At 64.3% G+C, this 16,307-nt stretch overlaps 1 protein-coding gene across 9 annotated transcripts in view; it reads right to left on the bottom strand.

The window, feature by feature from the left end:
- Positions 1-16,307, bottom strand: part of AGAP3 (ArfGAP with GTPase domain, ankyrin repeat and PH domain 3) — a 52,860-nt gene that overhangs the window by 19,602 nt on the left and 16,951 nt on the right. For 3 of the 9 annotated variants that reach the window (XM_078059724.1, XM_036102106.2, XM_078059726.1), the window contains 8 exons: positions 7,496-7,554; positions 7,184-7,271; positions 6,898-6,983; positions 6,614-6,755; positions 6,105-6,239; positions 5,791-5,918; positions 4,066-4,224; positions 490-582 (listed from right to left, as the gene is read on the bottom strand). In XM_078059724.1, coding sequence (XP_077915850.1) covers positions 490-582; positions 4,066-4,224; positions 5,791-5,918; positions 6,105-6,239; positions 6,614-6,635 — 537 coding nt within the window. In that variant the 5' untranslated portion in view covers positions 6,636-6,755; positions 6,898-6,983; positions 7,184-7,271; positions 7,496-7,554. Of the gene's footprint in view, positions 1-489; positions 583-742; positions 1,697-4,065; positions 4,225-5,790; positions 5,919-6,104; positions 6,240-6,613; positions 6,756-6,897; positions 6,984-7,183; positions 7,272-7,495; positions 7,555-8,846; positions 9,796-16,307 lie in introns of those variants that run through there. The other 6 variants (XM_078059722.1, XM_078059723.1, XM_078059725.1 and 3 more) reach the window with 6 other exon arrangements.

Here is a 16,307-nt window from a genome sequence, read left to right as displayed (position 1 = left end):
CCTGCCAGGCAGACTGGGCAAGGAGGCGCCCAGGACGGGGGGCAGCTCAACTCAGCTTTTCCAGGGAACAGAGGCTCTCACGGAGAAAACTGCACCAATGAGCCCCGGGCAGGAGCAGCCCTCAGCGTGCCCCTCAGTGCGTGCCCCTCAGGGTCCTCTTCTGGGAGTTCCTTTTCTGGGAGTGGGACAGGTAGGCCGGCCGCCCAACTCCTGAAGCACCAGGGGAGAGCCGCTGAGCACGGCCGGCGGCTCTCTGCTGCCCCCCGGTGGCGGCGAGCAGGAATGGGCAGGGCCCACGGAGGGACTGCTCCCGCCCCGGGGGCCAGGCTTCCCGGAGGTCTGTCCTTAGCAGGAAAACCTCTGTCGGGTGAAGCATTCAGGCCTGGCGGGAGGTGGGGGGGGCCGGAAGAAAAGGACCACCGGCGGTGTTCCCCGGGCCTCATCCCTCATCCCCACCGCTCTCGGGCCACAGGGGAAAGGAGCGCTGACCTGTTTGATGGGGATGGCCCGGCCGCTCCCGATGCTGTCCACCTTGCAATCGGCGGCTTTCTTCTCTCTGTCCAAGTCGGCACCCTTTCGAGACTGAAAGAGAAAAGAAGAGGCGTGTTAAAAAGGCCCAGGGCCCACGGGGGGACAGCAGCCCACCTGGACTCCCCTGCCCTCCCCTCCGCCCTCCTCCTGGGCAGGCCCTAGCAGTGGGGCAGGGCCGGGGCGGCGGGACCGGGAAGGAACGGAGACCACGAGTATTCCAATGGGTTTATTCTTACACACGGCACCATACAGAGCAGCAAAGTTCACTGAGCCAGGCCCGCCCCTTACAGAAGAGCAAGGACACGGAACATACCGAGGGCGCGAGGAGCGCGCAGCCCAGGGGCTGGGGCCTACGAGAAGGGAGGGGGCGAGGAGAGGTGGACGGGGGGGGCTGAGGGCTGGCGGGGAGCACGGGGCACGATAACCGGGGGACAGCAAAGTCCAGAAGTGAGCGGGCGTGGCCCGTCTGCGGCACAGACACCACACGGCACGTTGCACCGAGCACGGTCGGCGAGGCCCGAGGGGCACAGTGGATGGAGAGAGAGAGGAGAGAGGCCAGAAGAGGCCCTGCGCCCCTGCCAGGCTCCTGGGGCAGAGCCCGCCCCAGCGCGGATCCTAGGAAACGGGGAGGCCAAGAGGGGGAAAGGCAAGCGCGCAGCGGTGGCGGTGGCGTCCGGAGCGGAGCAGGAACGGCGGAAGTCCATGCAGGAAGGAGCAGAGGGGGAGGGGCGGGAAAGCTCCCCCCAGGAGCAGCTGGGCCGGGCGGGCGCTCGGACCCTCGGGCGCTTGCACGCCCCCGCCCCTCTGGGCCGTGTCGCGCTGGCCGGGCGCCGGGCGTGGGGCCGAGCTCCCTTCTTCTTGGTGCAGTGAGCCTGGCGCAGCGCGTCCAGCCGGGCCGGGTCCCCCGGCAGCCCCCAGCCGCGGGCTCCAGCGCTCCTAGCCTTCCCTGGGGGTGGGGGTTAGTTACAAAGGTTCCTGTGGGTCTCTGGAGTGGGGAGCACGGCGGCCGCTTCTCATCTGAGAGCAGTCCCAGGGCCCGGCCCGCCTCCGGCCCCGAACAGGGGAGAATGTCCAGAGGTGCTGTGTGTCACCACCTGGTCTTCTAATTTGGAAGGAGTTGGAAAGGCCTTTTTGTTGATGAAAAGTTGGAAACAGTGGCACATATCTGCAAATATCGAAAGAATAAAGATTTTGGCAAGTTATACTCAAGCCCCGCCCGAGTCGGTCAGCGCTGGTGAGGGCAGAGACCCAGGCGCCTGGGGAGAGGCGGCAGCGGGATGAAGAGGAGGAGGACGAGGAGGAGGACGAGGAGGAGGACGCGGAGGCGGCAGGGGCCACTGGGCAGTCCAGCTCATCAGGGAGTGTTCGCCACTGGGCGGCCGGGGCCCCCATCCCTTCCTGTTCTCCCAGGTCGCCGGGAGCCCGGGGCGCAGGCCGGGACACAGGCCTGCAAGCGCAGGTGGGGGGCGCACAACCACGGGAGTAGGAAGAACCGGGCCAGAGGCCACTGCCCACAGCTCCAGCGTCAGCACCTGCCCCAGGCCTCTCCTGGGCGCCACAGCCTCTGCCCCTCCGGCCCAGGGAGGAGGAAGGTGGATGGGACTCTGCTGCCACCAGGTCCCCGGACCAAAGAGCTGGTTGGGGGGAATGGGGTAAGCCTGCCCCGGACAGGCTGGTGAGCCAAGAGGCCCCCAACCACCAGAGGATTCCCTGGGAGCCCAGAGGGGCAGCCCCCCAGGATGGGAAGCAGGGCAAGAGTGGCAACAAAATGAGTACATGAGGTCATGGGGGAGACTGGGGACATCGATGGCCACATCCAGGGGGTGGGTCACAAGGACACCGGCCACGGAGCAGGCATGGCTCTGCTGGGGAGGATGATGAGGGCGAGGAGGTGGCCCCAACAGCGACGATGAGAGTGGGGGAGGTCCCGAGACGCAGGCCTAGGGACAGACAGGTCTCGAGGCCTCCTCGTGGACAATGGCGCAAGGGAGGTCACCACGGAAACAACGAAAAGAAAAACTAAGGTTGCCACAGTGAGAATGAGACAGTGGAAGGACCCGGGGGAGGCTGACAGGCGGAGGAGCACAGCGGAGCGGGCAGCAGGGAGCACAGGGCCGGGAGCACGGGGGGCCGCGGCGAGGAGGCCATGAGCCGGGCGTGGACGGTGGACAGAGGGCGGCAGAGGGAGGACAGCAGGCCTAGCAGCGGAGGAAGTGGGAGGTTCGGGATGGGGTGGAGGGAGCGGGTGCCAGGAGTGCGGGCAGCGGTCACTGCAAACAGGCACCAGGGGGCTCTGCGGCAGCGGGCGTGGGCACAAGCAGGCAGCCCAGGGCGGTGTGTGGCTCGATGGGCACGAACAGAAACAAGACGCTGCAAGTCTCGGCAGGCTCGGGCTGGGGCAGTGCAATGCGCGGCAGCGGCTGTCAGCAGGGACGAGGGGGGCCACGTGGCAGGCACAGGGGGGACAGAGGTGGGCAGACCGGGCAGCGGGGTGCTGGGCAGGGGGAGGTGAGAATGAATGAACGAGGCCTGGGGGCACTGGCTCTGTCTGGGGGCGGGGGGGATGGGGGGCTCCTGAGAGCCTGGCAGGGCCTGCCCGGCCAGCTGGACACAGGACCAGGCTGAGAGCTAAGCCCTGCTGCTCAGAAAGAGGCGCGCGGACTGACGCGAGAGCACCGAGGGACCTTCTGCGAATCCACACAGGCAGCTCACCCACCTGCGTCTGACCCGAGACTCCCAGAAGGGCCCAGCCACGTCCCAGCTCGAGGGTGAGAGTGTGGGCGGGCACTGTGTCTCGCACGCTGGGCATGGACAGCCAGCAAACTGGGGGCACCTAAGGGCCGAGGGGCTGGACCCCTGGCCGAGGGGCTGGACCCCTAGCCGAGGGCACGGGGGTCCCCGGTGTGAGGTCTGTGAGGAGGGGAGAGGACGAGCCTGTATGGGGCCCGAGGCTGGGTGGAGAGGCACAGGCTAGGCCTCAGGAGCCGAGACCTGGGGGAAGACGTCTAAGCCCTTGGTGGACCACCTGCAGCGGTGGGTGGGCAGCGTAAGGTCAGGGGAAAAGAGCGAAATGTGGACAAGGAGGCCTGAGCCCCGGTTCTGGCTCCGCCAGCTAACCCTTCATGTAGCCTTGGGCAAAAAACCGTGGGGGCTTGACCCACAACTGCGGAATCGAGGGTGTGAGGGGTGTGAGAGCAGACGTGTCCAAAGAGCCCTCAAGCTGGCCAAGAAGCCCTACGGGTCAGAGAGAGAGAGAAGTGTATGCGGCCGAGGCAGGAGGGTCTGTGTACGTATGCTGCGAGCAGCCCCTCGAGGGCTCAAAGAAACCGTCTAGAAGAGCCTGGATGTGCGGGAGGGCACTGGGAAGGAGCCTACAGAAGCGGTGTGGGTCTGTGTGGACGGCATCTTCCTGCCTCGGGCTGCCGTGGCCCGGTGTCTGCGGCTCTTGCCCGCCCCCCCCCGGCTGGGGGCTGGGCCCTGCCTCACCAGTGCCGGCAGCCGGGCCGGCGGGAGGGCGGCGCGCAGGGCACATACCGTGAAGATGTTGGAGCGCCGCTTGGACTGCTTGCGGACGGGTGTGGGGGTGGAGGAGGCCGCCACGGTCTCGATGCGCAGCTCCCGCTGGCTGACGCTGGGGGTGGAGGGGACTGAGGAGGAGTAGTCGCTGAAGGCGCTGCTGCCGCCATTCGTGGCCTAAGGACAGAGAGGGCTGCTGAGGGCTGCTCTGGAGCAGGGCCCGGGGGCGGGCAGCAGGCGGGAGCTGGGCACCCCTGCGGTGTGGGGACCTGGCCTGGGGCTCATGGGGCAGCAGAGGAGGAAGGCGGCACAGCCTAGCGGCCGGCAGGAGCCACCCAGCACCGCCCTGGGCTGCCGCACTAGGGCCCCCGCGAATCGGGTCCGGGTAAGTGCTAGAGGCTGGGGGAGCCCTGCCTCACAGGGGCGTCGGGCACGAGGGAGCAGGTCACCTCGGACAAGCCCCCAAGTCAGTGACATGTGTCGAAGATGCGGGAGGCCACGGTGGGGCGCAGGGTGCCCGGGGAGGCTGAGGTCTGCTTCCGGACAGCGTGCGTGACAGGGGCAGGGTTACGGGAGAGCCGAGGCCGAGAGGGGCACGGAGCAAAGACTGTTCTCGGAGGAAGCAGCAGATAAGGGACAGAGGTGGGAAGGGAAGAGAGACGGAAGGGAGCACAGGATGGAGACAGAAAGCGCACGGCAGCACGGCTACTCCAGGACTCGGGAAACACGCACAGCACAGCAAGGCCTGCTCCCTAACTGCCCCTAAGATGTTCACTAAGCAGAGAACACATCCTGCCCTGACAGCCTCCTCGAATCCTCACCTGCACAAAAAGAGCAAAATGGCCCAACGGCTGCCCTTTGGCCTCAGAGCCACGTGGTGGGGCCCACACACCAAGCTGGGACGTCCACCCCGACCTCTGCCGGCTAACGCGCAGCGGCTCAGGGCTAAGGCAGAAAGACCTAACGTTCTTCCTCCATTCCAGGCGGGGATGCTCCCAGGGAAACGCCTGCTTTCCCCTGAAGCACTAAAGGAGGGGCTCTGGAAAAGCAGCCAGGCCGCCATCAGAAAGCTGGGGGGCCAGGCGGGCCTTCAAGACTAAAGCCCTTGGCAGAAGTAGAGCGGAGGCAGTCAGCTGGACCACTCAACCCAGCGCAGTGTGCCCACCCGGGGCTTTCTGCGGAGCAGGGGACGGAGCGGGGAAAGAGTCACAGGAGGAAGCACCGGCCCAAATGCCGAGGGCCCGAAACTAACCAGGCGGTAGGCAGCAAGCAGGCAGGCATCCCGGTGGTGTCACGGGAGGAACGCCGGCAGGACCTGGCTCAGAACACCGCTAACACCCCGTGCGGCACAAAGGCCGGTGGCCCCTGTGGAGCCCGTGCTGCCCTTGTAACTGCAGGGCCCCCAGGTGAGGAGGGAGTAGGCCCCCCGAGTATGGTTCCACGGGGAGCAGCTCCCGAGCCAGCTGCGAGAGCGCCACCCCGAGCCAGCCTCCGGGCTGCCTCCGCTACCGCGGCTGTGGGGCAAGAGGGGCGGCAGCAGGGACGGGACGAGCAGGGAGGCGGTCACTGTGGGGCCCAGAGGAGGCCAGGCCAGTCGTGCAGGGAACGGGGGTTGCAAGCCAGCACTTTCACACCAGTCACAAGGCGGGAGGCCAGACCGGGGTAGGGGGACACGCAGGCAGACAGACAGGATGAGGAGGGCCGAGGCGAGGACACGCGCGGGGGCGGGGAGGCTGGCCGCACCTGGTTGATGTGAACGGCCGGGATGGAGGCGGCGGACACTGCCGAGTGGCTGGGGGAGTTGGGCAGTGACTTGCAGGGCCCGATGGCCAGCTGCTGCTTCTTCCGCAAGGCCACTACCTTCTGGGCCACTGCAGGGGACAGCAGAGTCAGTTACCCCTCTGGGGAGAAGGGAGAAGCCCAGCTTAGAGCCACCCCCCAGGGCGCACAGCCCCGATGGCCACAGAGCCTCCTGAGCCCCCGTTCGGGGGGCGCCACCCGCGCCCGAGTTACCGGCCTGGAAAAGGGGGGAGCCTCCCGCCCCGCGCCCGAGTTACCGTCCTGGAAGACGCGCTCCACGTTGAGCCCGTAGGTCGCGCACGTCTCATAGTAGGTGCAGCGCTTCAAGTCTGTGGAGAGCTTGCGGGCCCTGCTGTCGTCGATGACCCGTGGGTTTGCGGCACTGATGGCATCTGTGGGGGGTGGGAGGGTGGGACTTCACTCAGCCTGCTGAGAAGCGGTGCCACGCACGGGGACGGGGGTGGGGGGGCGGCGTTGGGCCCGAGGACACGTGGGCCATGAGCCGGGCCAGTGGACAACGCGGAGCTCGAGCACACGGGCGTCCAGGCCTCGTTCCAGCTCCCACCGACTCAGAGTGGACACGAGCCAGCCGCTCCGTTTATCCATCCCCCAAAACATGGACACGACCGTCACACCGGTGGGAGGCTCCAGCTGGGGAAGATCCAGCGCGTATGGAGCAAGGAGGCGGTGCCCGCTCCAGGGCAACACAAGAAGGGGGAGAGGGGAGAGCAGGTGGCTTCCTCCCCGGCCCCGTGGGCCCGCTCACCCTGTGTGCCCACCAACACCATGGGCACCTCGCTGGCATTACGGAAGCTGCAGAGCCGCAAGAAGTAGTTGTACACGGTCTGGAAGCTGATTTCATCCTCCAGGCTGAACACGAACACCACCGCGTCCACCCAGGCAGCAAACTGGGGGGACCGAGCAGAATTACCACCCGCACCCGTTCCCGGGCCAGCTCCACATCCCTCTGCACACACACAGCTTTGCCCCGTCCCAACCAGATCCTTAGGAAAGGGGCGCCACGGGCCAGGGCTGGGGCAGGAGCATCACCTGGAGCTCGGGGGGGCCTCCTTCATCTCGGATCAGAAGCAGGTAACTTTGGCCATCCACCACAATCTCCTTCTTAAACCGACCCCCTAGGACAGAGTGCACGATCAGGCCCCAAGCTGGGAGAGCCCCCGGGGGCCAAGCAGTTCTGAAATCCAGCGCTACCAACAGAGAAGACAGGAGGACTCGGAAGGACGAGGGGCTCCAGCCCCCCGGCACAGACGACAGCCAGGAGAGAGAGGGGGCAGAGTGGCCAGCCTCAGAGCCCAGGCAAGCCCGTGATGCTCACCTTCAGGGGACTCCTCCTGGACATAGGTCCCTGTCAGATAGCGGTGTACCAGGGCCGACTTCCCGCTAGACAGGTTCCCCACAATGCCCTGTGGGAGAAGGGGTGAGAGCAATGGTCAGGGGCCGGGAAGAGAGATGACCCTAAGAAGGACCAGAGCTAAGGACCAGAAAAGAAAGCTGAACAGAAGTGAGGGGCCGCGGAGAGAGGCCAAGACCCGAGAAGGAGGGGACTGGAAGCGGGGGAAGCCCATCAGGCTAGCCTGTGCCCACCCCGCCCCAGGGCTGCCTGGGACCCCCCCCAGATCTCACTCACCACTTTAAGCTCCGGAACTGAGCGGCTCAGGGTCCACTCCTGGCTGTTCACAAAGGAGTCTGCAGGAGAGAAGGCCACCCATCAGACTGAGGCGGCCTGGCACACCTGGGCCATCCACCACCAGCTGTGTCCTATGCTGCCCCTGCCTGAGCCGAGGCCAGAAAACAGCACGGTCCTGATGGGACCCCCACCCTCACCCCTAATTCTCTAGACAGCGGCAGGAAAATGCTTCCGGAGAGGACTGGAGCAATGATGGTCCTCAGGGAGAGGACTCTGAGAGGTGTGGGCCCAGTTCTCCTGGCCTGGACCCGTGTCCCTCCTCCTCTTACTGCTCCAGCAAGGTAAGCAGTTCCCACCTTGAGCCACACCTGGGCCTGGTCCCACCAGGGCCCAGGTGAGAGGCCTCTCCAGTAGTTCTCAGCTCAGACCCAAACTGGGCCGGGCACCTGGCAGCTGGGCAGAGGGGCCAGCCTCCCACAGCCAGCGAGTAGGAACAGCTCACCCTCACAGGGTGGGGCCACCCACCACATTCCTAGGCGGGGTGAAGAGGGAGGAGCCCTCACCTGGCCTTGTTCTGTGAGGGGCAGGTTGAATGGGGAGCTATCTATCCTGCCCAACTGGCCCTCCTCCCCAAGCTCCTCCTTGGTGGGAGGCCACCACTCTTTCTTTCCCCGGAGAGCCGCCTCCTGGGCTGCCTGAACTCTGGTCCAGGCCGTTCTCAGCTCTGGCCTGCCTTTGGCAGTGTCCTGGGGAAGGGAAGCCTCCAGCTCCCCAGAGCCCCCTCCAGCCCCACTGCCAGACCCACTTTCTTTACTCTTTGCATTGTAATGGACATCCTCCAGCCAGCTCCAGATGGCCCTGGCCTGGGCCAGCCTCTTAGCCCGCTTCCCCTCCACAGGCTGTCTCAAAGAGTAGCTACCACCATTGAGCGATCGGGTCCACAAGCAGTCCCTCTGCTCATGTGCAGAAGCGGCTAGAGGTGACGACTCAAGCCCACCTGGAAGCTAGAAACATGAGCACTCTCCGCCCCTCCCCAGGCTCAGTTCTGCATGTACCAGAAAGTGAGGAAGGGGTCCCTCCGTCTTGGTCTCACATTCCACCATGCCAAGGGCCAGCGGTAGCACCCGGTGGCAGGGGACCCAGACTGGACGCACCTGCAAGTCCTCCTCTGCCACAGACACCTTCTGGGACCCATGAGCCACCCAGAGCGCACCGGGGCGCGGGTCTCACTGGGTCCCCCGGCCCTCGCGGCACACCCACCTCTCCCAGGCTGGCTCGGTTTGTTTGCACACCCGCTCTCAACAAGGGACTCCAACCACAGAGGACTCCCTGGCCGGGCCCTCTCCCTTACCGCTCTGCGCGCCCAGGAGCCCCGGGGCCGCGGCCGCCCGGCGGCTCCACAGCGGCTCGGCGGGCGCGGGCTCCCTCCGGCGGAAGCGGCTGGTGAGCAGTCTCCAGAGGCCGGCGGCGGTGCGGGGCCGGCCGGGCTCGGGCGCGGCGCGCGGGGCCTCGGCGCCCAGCAGCAGGTCGCGGCGGCTGGGGAAGGCGCCCAGGGAGCTGGCGTCGCCGTCGCTGCGGGTGCGCGCCCGGGGCAGCAGCCCCGACTCGGCGCGCCGGATCTCCTGGCCGCGGCGCAGGCGGAAGCTGAAGCTCTTCCTCAGCGCGGACAGGCCGCGCCGGGGGCCCGGGGTGCTGCGCCCGCTGCCGCCGCCGCCGCCGCCGCGGAGCACCTGCCAGCGCTGGCTGCTCCACAGCGAGGCGCCCCGCAAGAAGCCCGCGCTCCCCGCGCGGCCCAGCCCCGCGCCCGCGCCCTCGGCCGCCGCCAGCTCCAGGCGGTTCACCTCCAGGAACGTCATGCTGGTGGGCCGCGGCCGCGGCGTCTGGGCCCCCCGTGTGCGGCTGCGCCGGGCCGGCGCGGGGCTGGGCGCGGGGCTGGGCGCCGGGCTGGGCGCGGCCGAGCCGGGGAGCCGCGAGGGCGCGGGCCCGGGAGCCGCCGGGTGGCCGTCGGCGGGGCCGCGGCGGCCGAGGCGCGGGCGCAGGAGGCCGAGCAGCAGGCTGCGGGCGCCGGAGGGCGGGGGCCCCGGGCCGCCCGAGCACACGCTCCGCGGCCGCGCCGGCTGCTCGCGCGCGGCGCTCAGGGCGGCCTGCAGGGCGGCGGCGGCGCGGCCGGCCGGGGCGCCGTGCAGGTCCAGCGAGTCGCAGACGCTGAGGGCGCGGCGGCAGGCGGCGGGCCGCTCCCGGCTGCAGCTGTCCCCCGGCGGCCAGCCCCGCTCCATGCTCAGGGCCCGCGGGCGAGGGCCAGGCCCATGGCGAGGGGCGCGGGGCTGGGCCCGGGCCGGGGCCGCGGCCGGGGCGCACGGACCTCCGGCCTCTGGGCACCTGGTGTCGGGCCGACGGAGTCCCTCAACGCTTCCACCTCGCAGCCGGCAAGCCCAGACCTGGAGAGGCCCGGAGCCGGCCCAGCCAGGAGAGGCGGCAAAGCCCGGCCTGGAACACCCTGGAACGGCGGCGGCCGGCGGCAGGGGAGTCAGCCTGCTGGGGCAGCCCCCGGAGCCCTCAGAAAACAGGAAATTCCAGCCCAGGGCTCCTCCTCAGATTGGGGCAAGTAGGTGACGAGCTGTCATTACCAGCAGGCCAAATAAATAACAGTCCTCAGCACACCACACACTGGGCCCCGTTTTGGAGAGAAGTGGGCCATTTGCTCCTTCTCTAAAGGACCAAACAGGTGTTACACCACAAGGCCCGCATTATGAAAAACTTAAATTAGGAGCCAGGAGGCAAGTCATAGGCCCTCTCTGGCCCTCAGTCTCCTTGTCTGTAAAGTCGTGGGCCTTAGTTTTTGGCTGAGACATCGTGAGGTTGGGAAACTCCAGAACTCAGAGTTGCTGGATGCTACAGGCACCTCTTCTGTTAATGGCCGAGGTGATCTCCCTCGGAGGTGATAAAATTGTCTGGATTTGGTGAAGTGTCCTGCCTAAGGGCAGTGGAAAGTCAAAAGGTAACCTTCAGTCCTGGACCACACAGTTCTGGACCAGTGACTCACTTCTGCGTCCCTGAGTGTGCAGTCTCCTGCTCGCTGGGGCTCACCTCCTGTTCGGAGGCTGTCCAGAGGTCGGCTGGCCAAGGTGAAGTGTTTGCCCTCAGTTCTGGCTGGAGCCTGATGCTCACCCTCTCCAAGCACAGATGCCTGTTCATGAGTGTGGGCTGCACCCGGCGCTCGTGAAGTGCAGGGCTCACCCCGGGATGGGGGCAGGAGGCCGGGAGCTGCCCTGCTGTGCTTTCCACTTCATTTTAAACATCAGTCCTCTTCCGAGGCCCTGGAGATGAGCTAGTTTACTATAACCCGTAAGACCATGAGCAGATCGAGAACCCAGCTCAGGTAGTGGCAGGGATGAGGGAGGCTGCATGTGCTTTAAAGAAATACTACTCCCCAATTTCCTCTACACCCCCCAGTCCAGCCCAACTCCCAATGTCCCTCTCAGCCTCAGAATTCCATGCTCCTGCGTAGAAGCAAAGTACAAGATAAAAGTGGCACATTCCTGAGGGGGCTGGGGTGGGGGAATGCCTGAGGAAGGCAGGGCCTCTCCATCCTAGGTGCTGCCCAAGAGCCCAGAGCTGGAAACTCTCAAGTCCCGGGCTGGATCTCCCAGGCCTGCAGAGCCCTGGGGGTGGTTTCGTATTTTCCTGGGACTACTTATTAACAGTGATGAGAATGGCTTCTCCCTCTCCAGGATGCATATTCCCCACATAATAGACGGTTCCACAGAAGAGCCTTTCCCAGGATCCTTCAGGCGCGGGGACAAGAACACAGCCCTGGATCCTGCCTCAGTTCCTCACATTTAAGTCTCCCACACTCCACTGCCCTATCTGCATATCTGTCTGCCCTCTCTCTCAGACACACAGGGAATTACCCCTCCCCAGAAGAACAGGGCTGCTCATTACAAACCCTCCCCCGCCCCAAGCCAATGAAACTGCACGCACAGGACTGCAGCTCTGTCCGGGGACTGAGGAAGGACGGGGACAAGGTGCCCAGCTGGGGATGGGCTGCCTTAGGACTCCGCTGGCTGTCTCAGCGGGAGAAGAGCAGGATGGCATACGAGGGGCAAAGCCCCCAGATACACACATACCTGCTGTGGGCGGGCAGGCAGCAGCGCCTAGGCCCGCAGAGAAAAGAACATCTTACGTTCTCGGAGGATGCACCAGCTCCCCGCGGCTCCCACTGCGCCTGCGGAATCTAGTCCAGGCCAAGTGCTCAGCCTGGGTCACTTCCCAAACCGGCAACAGCTTCCGCTTCCTCCCCTGGCTGCCTTCTTCCTCTCCCTCCTTCCCAGAAGCCTTTCTTGACCCAGAGAAGCTACAGAAGGACAGGTGCCGTCACATAAATACCCCGGGCCATCGAGCCAGTCGAGGACCTCAGGGAGAGCAGTGCAGGCACAAATCTCTCTTCCTCACTGGCATCACAAACCGAGGTCTCTGTGTTCCGCCTGCCAAGATCCTGCTCCGGACAGCTGTGGCAAACACAGCCCCACGCAACACAGCCCGAAAGACACTAGGACCGTCCTAAAAATCTTCAAGCTGGGATGGTGTGAGCAGTACAGAGATTCCACAAGGCTAGCCCTCAGGTGAGTTCTCCGTCTCCTAAGGTCCTCAGAAACACCAGGCTAGCTCTGCTGCTGAGGGCTGAGACTCCATGGCAATTTCTGGGGGAATTCAAGACAGAGCCTCTCGCGAGGCCCCGCAGTGCGCACTCTGGGGGAGGCTGGAGACACATCTCCCTGGAAGCAGAGAGCACAGAAAACGAGCTGGGAAACCACAAAGAGCAAGAGCCGACTCTGGAGGTATCCACGGCTGGGTGGGCCGGACCCACCACGTGGACCGGCCTGAGCCTGGGGGTGGGTGGCAGGGGGACACGACTAACCCCGGCTACCTGGGGGGGACGGCTGTGAAGGTGTGCTGTGGGAGGTCCTGCACAGAAACCACTGTGAGGAAAGGGCGGCCTCCAGCCCCAGGATCCCACACGACCTCGGACCTAGTCTCTGCTCAAATATTTGCCAGGGGTGACCCATGATACATGCGGAGGCACGCCCGGCTGAGGCCACACACGCCGCCCAGAGCCTGTGGACGTCCTTCCCAGCGACAGGAAGGGAAGCCAAAGGGCGCACGTGGTGGCTCGCTCGGAGGGAGAGACGTGGGCTCCTTCCCGTGGCCCCAGTGGTCCCAGAGCCACACGGGCCCTCCAACGGCGGCCGGGCTCTCCGTGCCCACAAGGTGGCAGCAAAACATCTTCCTGCGGCCGGGGCGCTGCCGAGGAGGGGAGGGAGGCGGGGAGCAAGGCGGGAGCAAGGTGGCGGGAAGGCGGCGGGAGGGAGGACGGCAGCCTGCGCCCGGGGAGCCTGAGCCGAGGCCGGCGGCCAGGGCCACACCCAGGGCGGCCTGAGGCGGGGCGGCCTCCAGCAAGCTCCGTGCGCTCTGCGCAGGCCTCCGGGTGGGGGCCTGGGGAGTCCGCGGACAGGAGGGGGAGACTCCAGGCTGCCTCCCCGCTGACCTCCGGGCCTCCCTGCGAGTCTTGGGTCTCAGGAACTGTCCACGGAGACCAGAGCAGCAGCGACCATCACCACGCGCACGGAAGGCTCCTCACTCTCGGCTGCTTTTCGTGTCTACCGCTCCCCGCTAGGACCCGGCCCGCCCGCCCACCAGGGACAGAGACGTGCCAGGGTTCTGTGAACGAATGCACGCATGCCTGCTGAGCATGAACTGCAAGCCCAGGCCTCTGATCTCCCTGTGGGGAGGGAGGGATGGTCCCTGGCTGCGACAGTCGGCTAAGGAGGTAAATCACAGGCACAATCATCTTGCAAAGATCCCCAGTCTAGAGGCATGGGGTGCTCTGGAGTTGAGAGAACTGGGTTCAAATTCAGCCTCTGGCACCTACTAGCCGTGTGCCTGTCTACAGCCACTTTAACCTCACTGGGTCTCAGGGTTTAGTCTGCAAACCAGAAATAATCCCACCTTGCCCCCTGAAGTTGCCAGGAGGACCAGCGCTGTGACTGTGGAGGGCCCAACACGGTGCCTGGCACAAAGCAGGGGATCCGTAAAAGGAGCCGTCACTGGGTGAGAGAGAGGACAGAGTCCTGTGGGACGCAGGAACGACTGAAACCAGCTTTCGTCAAGTCAGAAACCTAGTGGGACATGCCAGCAGTTATGCATCAGCCGGGCCAGGCCACTGCTGGTCCCGTCGCTCCTCAAGACCGTGGAGGCAGACCTCGGACATCCCTGGGACCCCTCCGGATCCTGTCTTTCTCTGAAAATCTGCTGAAAGCTGTTCTGGGCTGAACTGTGCCCCACACCGTTCAAGTCTTAACCCCCAGTCCTTTAAAAGGTGACCTTATTTGGAAATAGGGCGCTGGCAAAGATGAGGTCACGCCAGAGTAGGGTGGGCCCCTACTCCCCTATGACTGCTGCCCCCCCCCTTTTTAAGATTTTATTTACTTGACAGAGAGAGACAGCAGGGGGAGCAGCAGGCAGAGGGAGAGGGAGAAGCAGGCTCGCCAAGCAGGGAGCCCGAAGCAGGGCTCGATCCCAGGACCCTGGGATCATGACCTGGGCCGAAGGCAGAGGCTTAAGGACTAAGCCACCCAGGCGCCCCTCTGACTGCTGTCCTTACAAAAAGGGGCAATCTGGACAGAGAGACAGTGATGGAGAGGGAAGACAATGTAGAGAGCTACAAGGGGAAGACCGCAGTCCACACGCCGAGGAGGGAGGCCTTCACAGGAAACGTGGCCCGGCCTGCCCACTCCTGGATTTCCGACTCGTGGCCTCCAGACCAGGGGAGAATGAGTGTGCTGCCCAAGAGCTGTAGGAGCGAGGGGGTGGGCTCCAGGGGGCCAGGCAGGTGTGACTGCACAAGCCGCCGTCCCAGGGCCCCCCCAGGGCTGCTCAGGGGAGCTGGGAATTCTGCCCCCATCTACCAAGGTCAGGGTAGCAGAGAGCTCCCCAGTGGCTGCGTTCGTGCCCTCCCCATGGAGAAGCTGAGAGAACCCAAGGGGCAAGTAAGGGTGGGGGACAAAGGGAGGAAACCAAGACCACCCTCTGCTGGGCAGCTACCCAATCTGGAAACAGCCTTCTAGCACCAAGCTAGCTACTCCATAGTAGTTTCTTTGTTTTTCTTTCTGTTCACAAGCTCTGTGCTAGGCTCAGTACGTCTGTACGTCCCCCTGACTCCTGTACCAGCCTCCTGACCTTGCTCCCCCTTGCCACATCCTAAAACCCGAGGAGGGACCTGGACAGACACTGCTCCCTGCTCAGACCAAGAACGAGGACCATGGGCCCTGCGCACGCTGCACTCTGCCAAGAAAATCTACTGCTTTTCACACACCACTGACCCTGCAGGGCAGGGGCGGGGCACTTACCATGCTGCCTTGCTCCGGACGGGATTCCAGAGCCAGAATGTACCACCGTGCATGCTCCCTAATGGCTCCTTGCCTTTCCATCCCAATTCTGACACGTATCCTGCATTTCATATGTCTTTAAAAGTATTCTCTCAAAAAAAAAATTAAAAATAAAAAAAAAAAAGTGTTCGCTTCCTTCAAAACTGAACCAAGGTCCAGCGTAAGTCCCATGAGCTAAAAATCTGCTTCTTCCAGTCCCATGGCTCCCAGAGGCATTCCGTTTATGAGATCTTCACTCCTGATCAGCAGCATGGCAGCTTGTCTGCTTTCACCTTATTTTTACCAAAGTAAGATATCTGAACAAAGGAAAGATTCCAGGGGCGCCGGGGTGGCGCTGTTAACCGACTTTGGTTTGGGCTCAGGTCATGATCTCGGGATCCTGGAATCGAGCCCCCCAGTGAGCCCCGCATGGGGCTCCGTGCACAGTGAGGAGTCTGCTTGAAGATTCTTTCCCTCTGCCCCTCCTCCTACTCTCACACTCTCTCTCATAAATAAATCCTTAAAAAAAATAAAAGGGAAGATTCCATAACTATAATAATTGCGCTAATTCGGCTCCAAGATGGAGGAGCTATGGAAAGCGAAGTGCCACCAGGTGGCTGAGAGCCCAGGTACACAGGTGCAAGTGCACGGCCCCAAGGCAAGGGGGCTGAGGGGCAGTGCACACTAAAGGGGGAGAAAAAAAAGACTTGGGTAGTTTGAGAGTCCAGTGAACAGAAGTTTAAAAATGTCTGAATTCCCCCTACAGATTTTGAAAGTGGAGCAGGTAACTTCCTCAGGCTCTGCCCCATTCCCAAGGCCATAGCTGCCCACTGCCTGGGGCTGGGGCTGGGGGGCTGGAGGGCTGGGGGTGGGGGTCTCGCAAGGGCTCCGTGTCGAAGGAAGCAAGAAGGCAGCTCAGCGGCTGTGGTCAGAACACTCAGCCCATCCGTGCCCGCTGCCATCACGAAGCCTTGGGGGACTCCCACACCTTACAGCCCCCTCAGCCTCCCCAACTCATCTTGTGTCTGCTGTAGAAGCTAATACCGGGTCTGCTCTCACTTCACCGGGGCCTGGGCTCCTGGGCACACACGGGCCAGCCCTGAGGGCAGCAGAGTCACCTCTGGCGCCCTATACACGCAAGTCAACAGCCACACGGAACACAGCCAGTCACCTGGTAGTGAGAGCCACTCACTGAACACAATCAGCCACACTGAGCACGTGACACGCAGTGACCCATTTATCTCCGACAACAACCCTCCGAGAAAGGTAGGTCACTTCCCCCAATGTACAGGTGAGAAAGCTGAGGCACAGACGCCAATCGGCCTAAGGTCACCAGCTAGTAAGCGGCTGAAGCTGGCATCTGAACCCAGGCCGCCTGGCCGGCCCCA

The sequence above is a fragment of the Halichoerus grypus genome, chromosome 12 (assembly GCF_964656455.1).
Source record: "Halichoerus grypus chromosome 12, mHalGry1.hap1.1, whole genome shotgun sequence".
Lineage (NCBI taxonomy): Eukaryota > Metazoa > Chordata > Mammalia > Carnivora > Phocidae > Halichoerus > Halichoerus grypus.
This window is presented reverse-complemented; position numbering and strand designations above follow the sequence as displayed.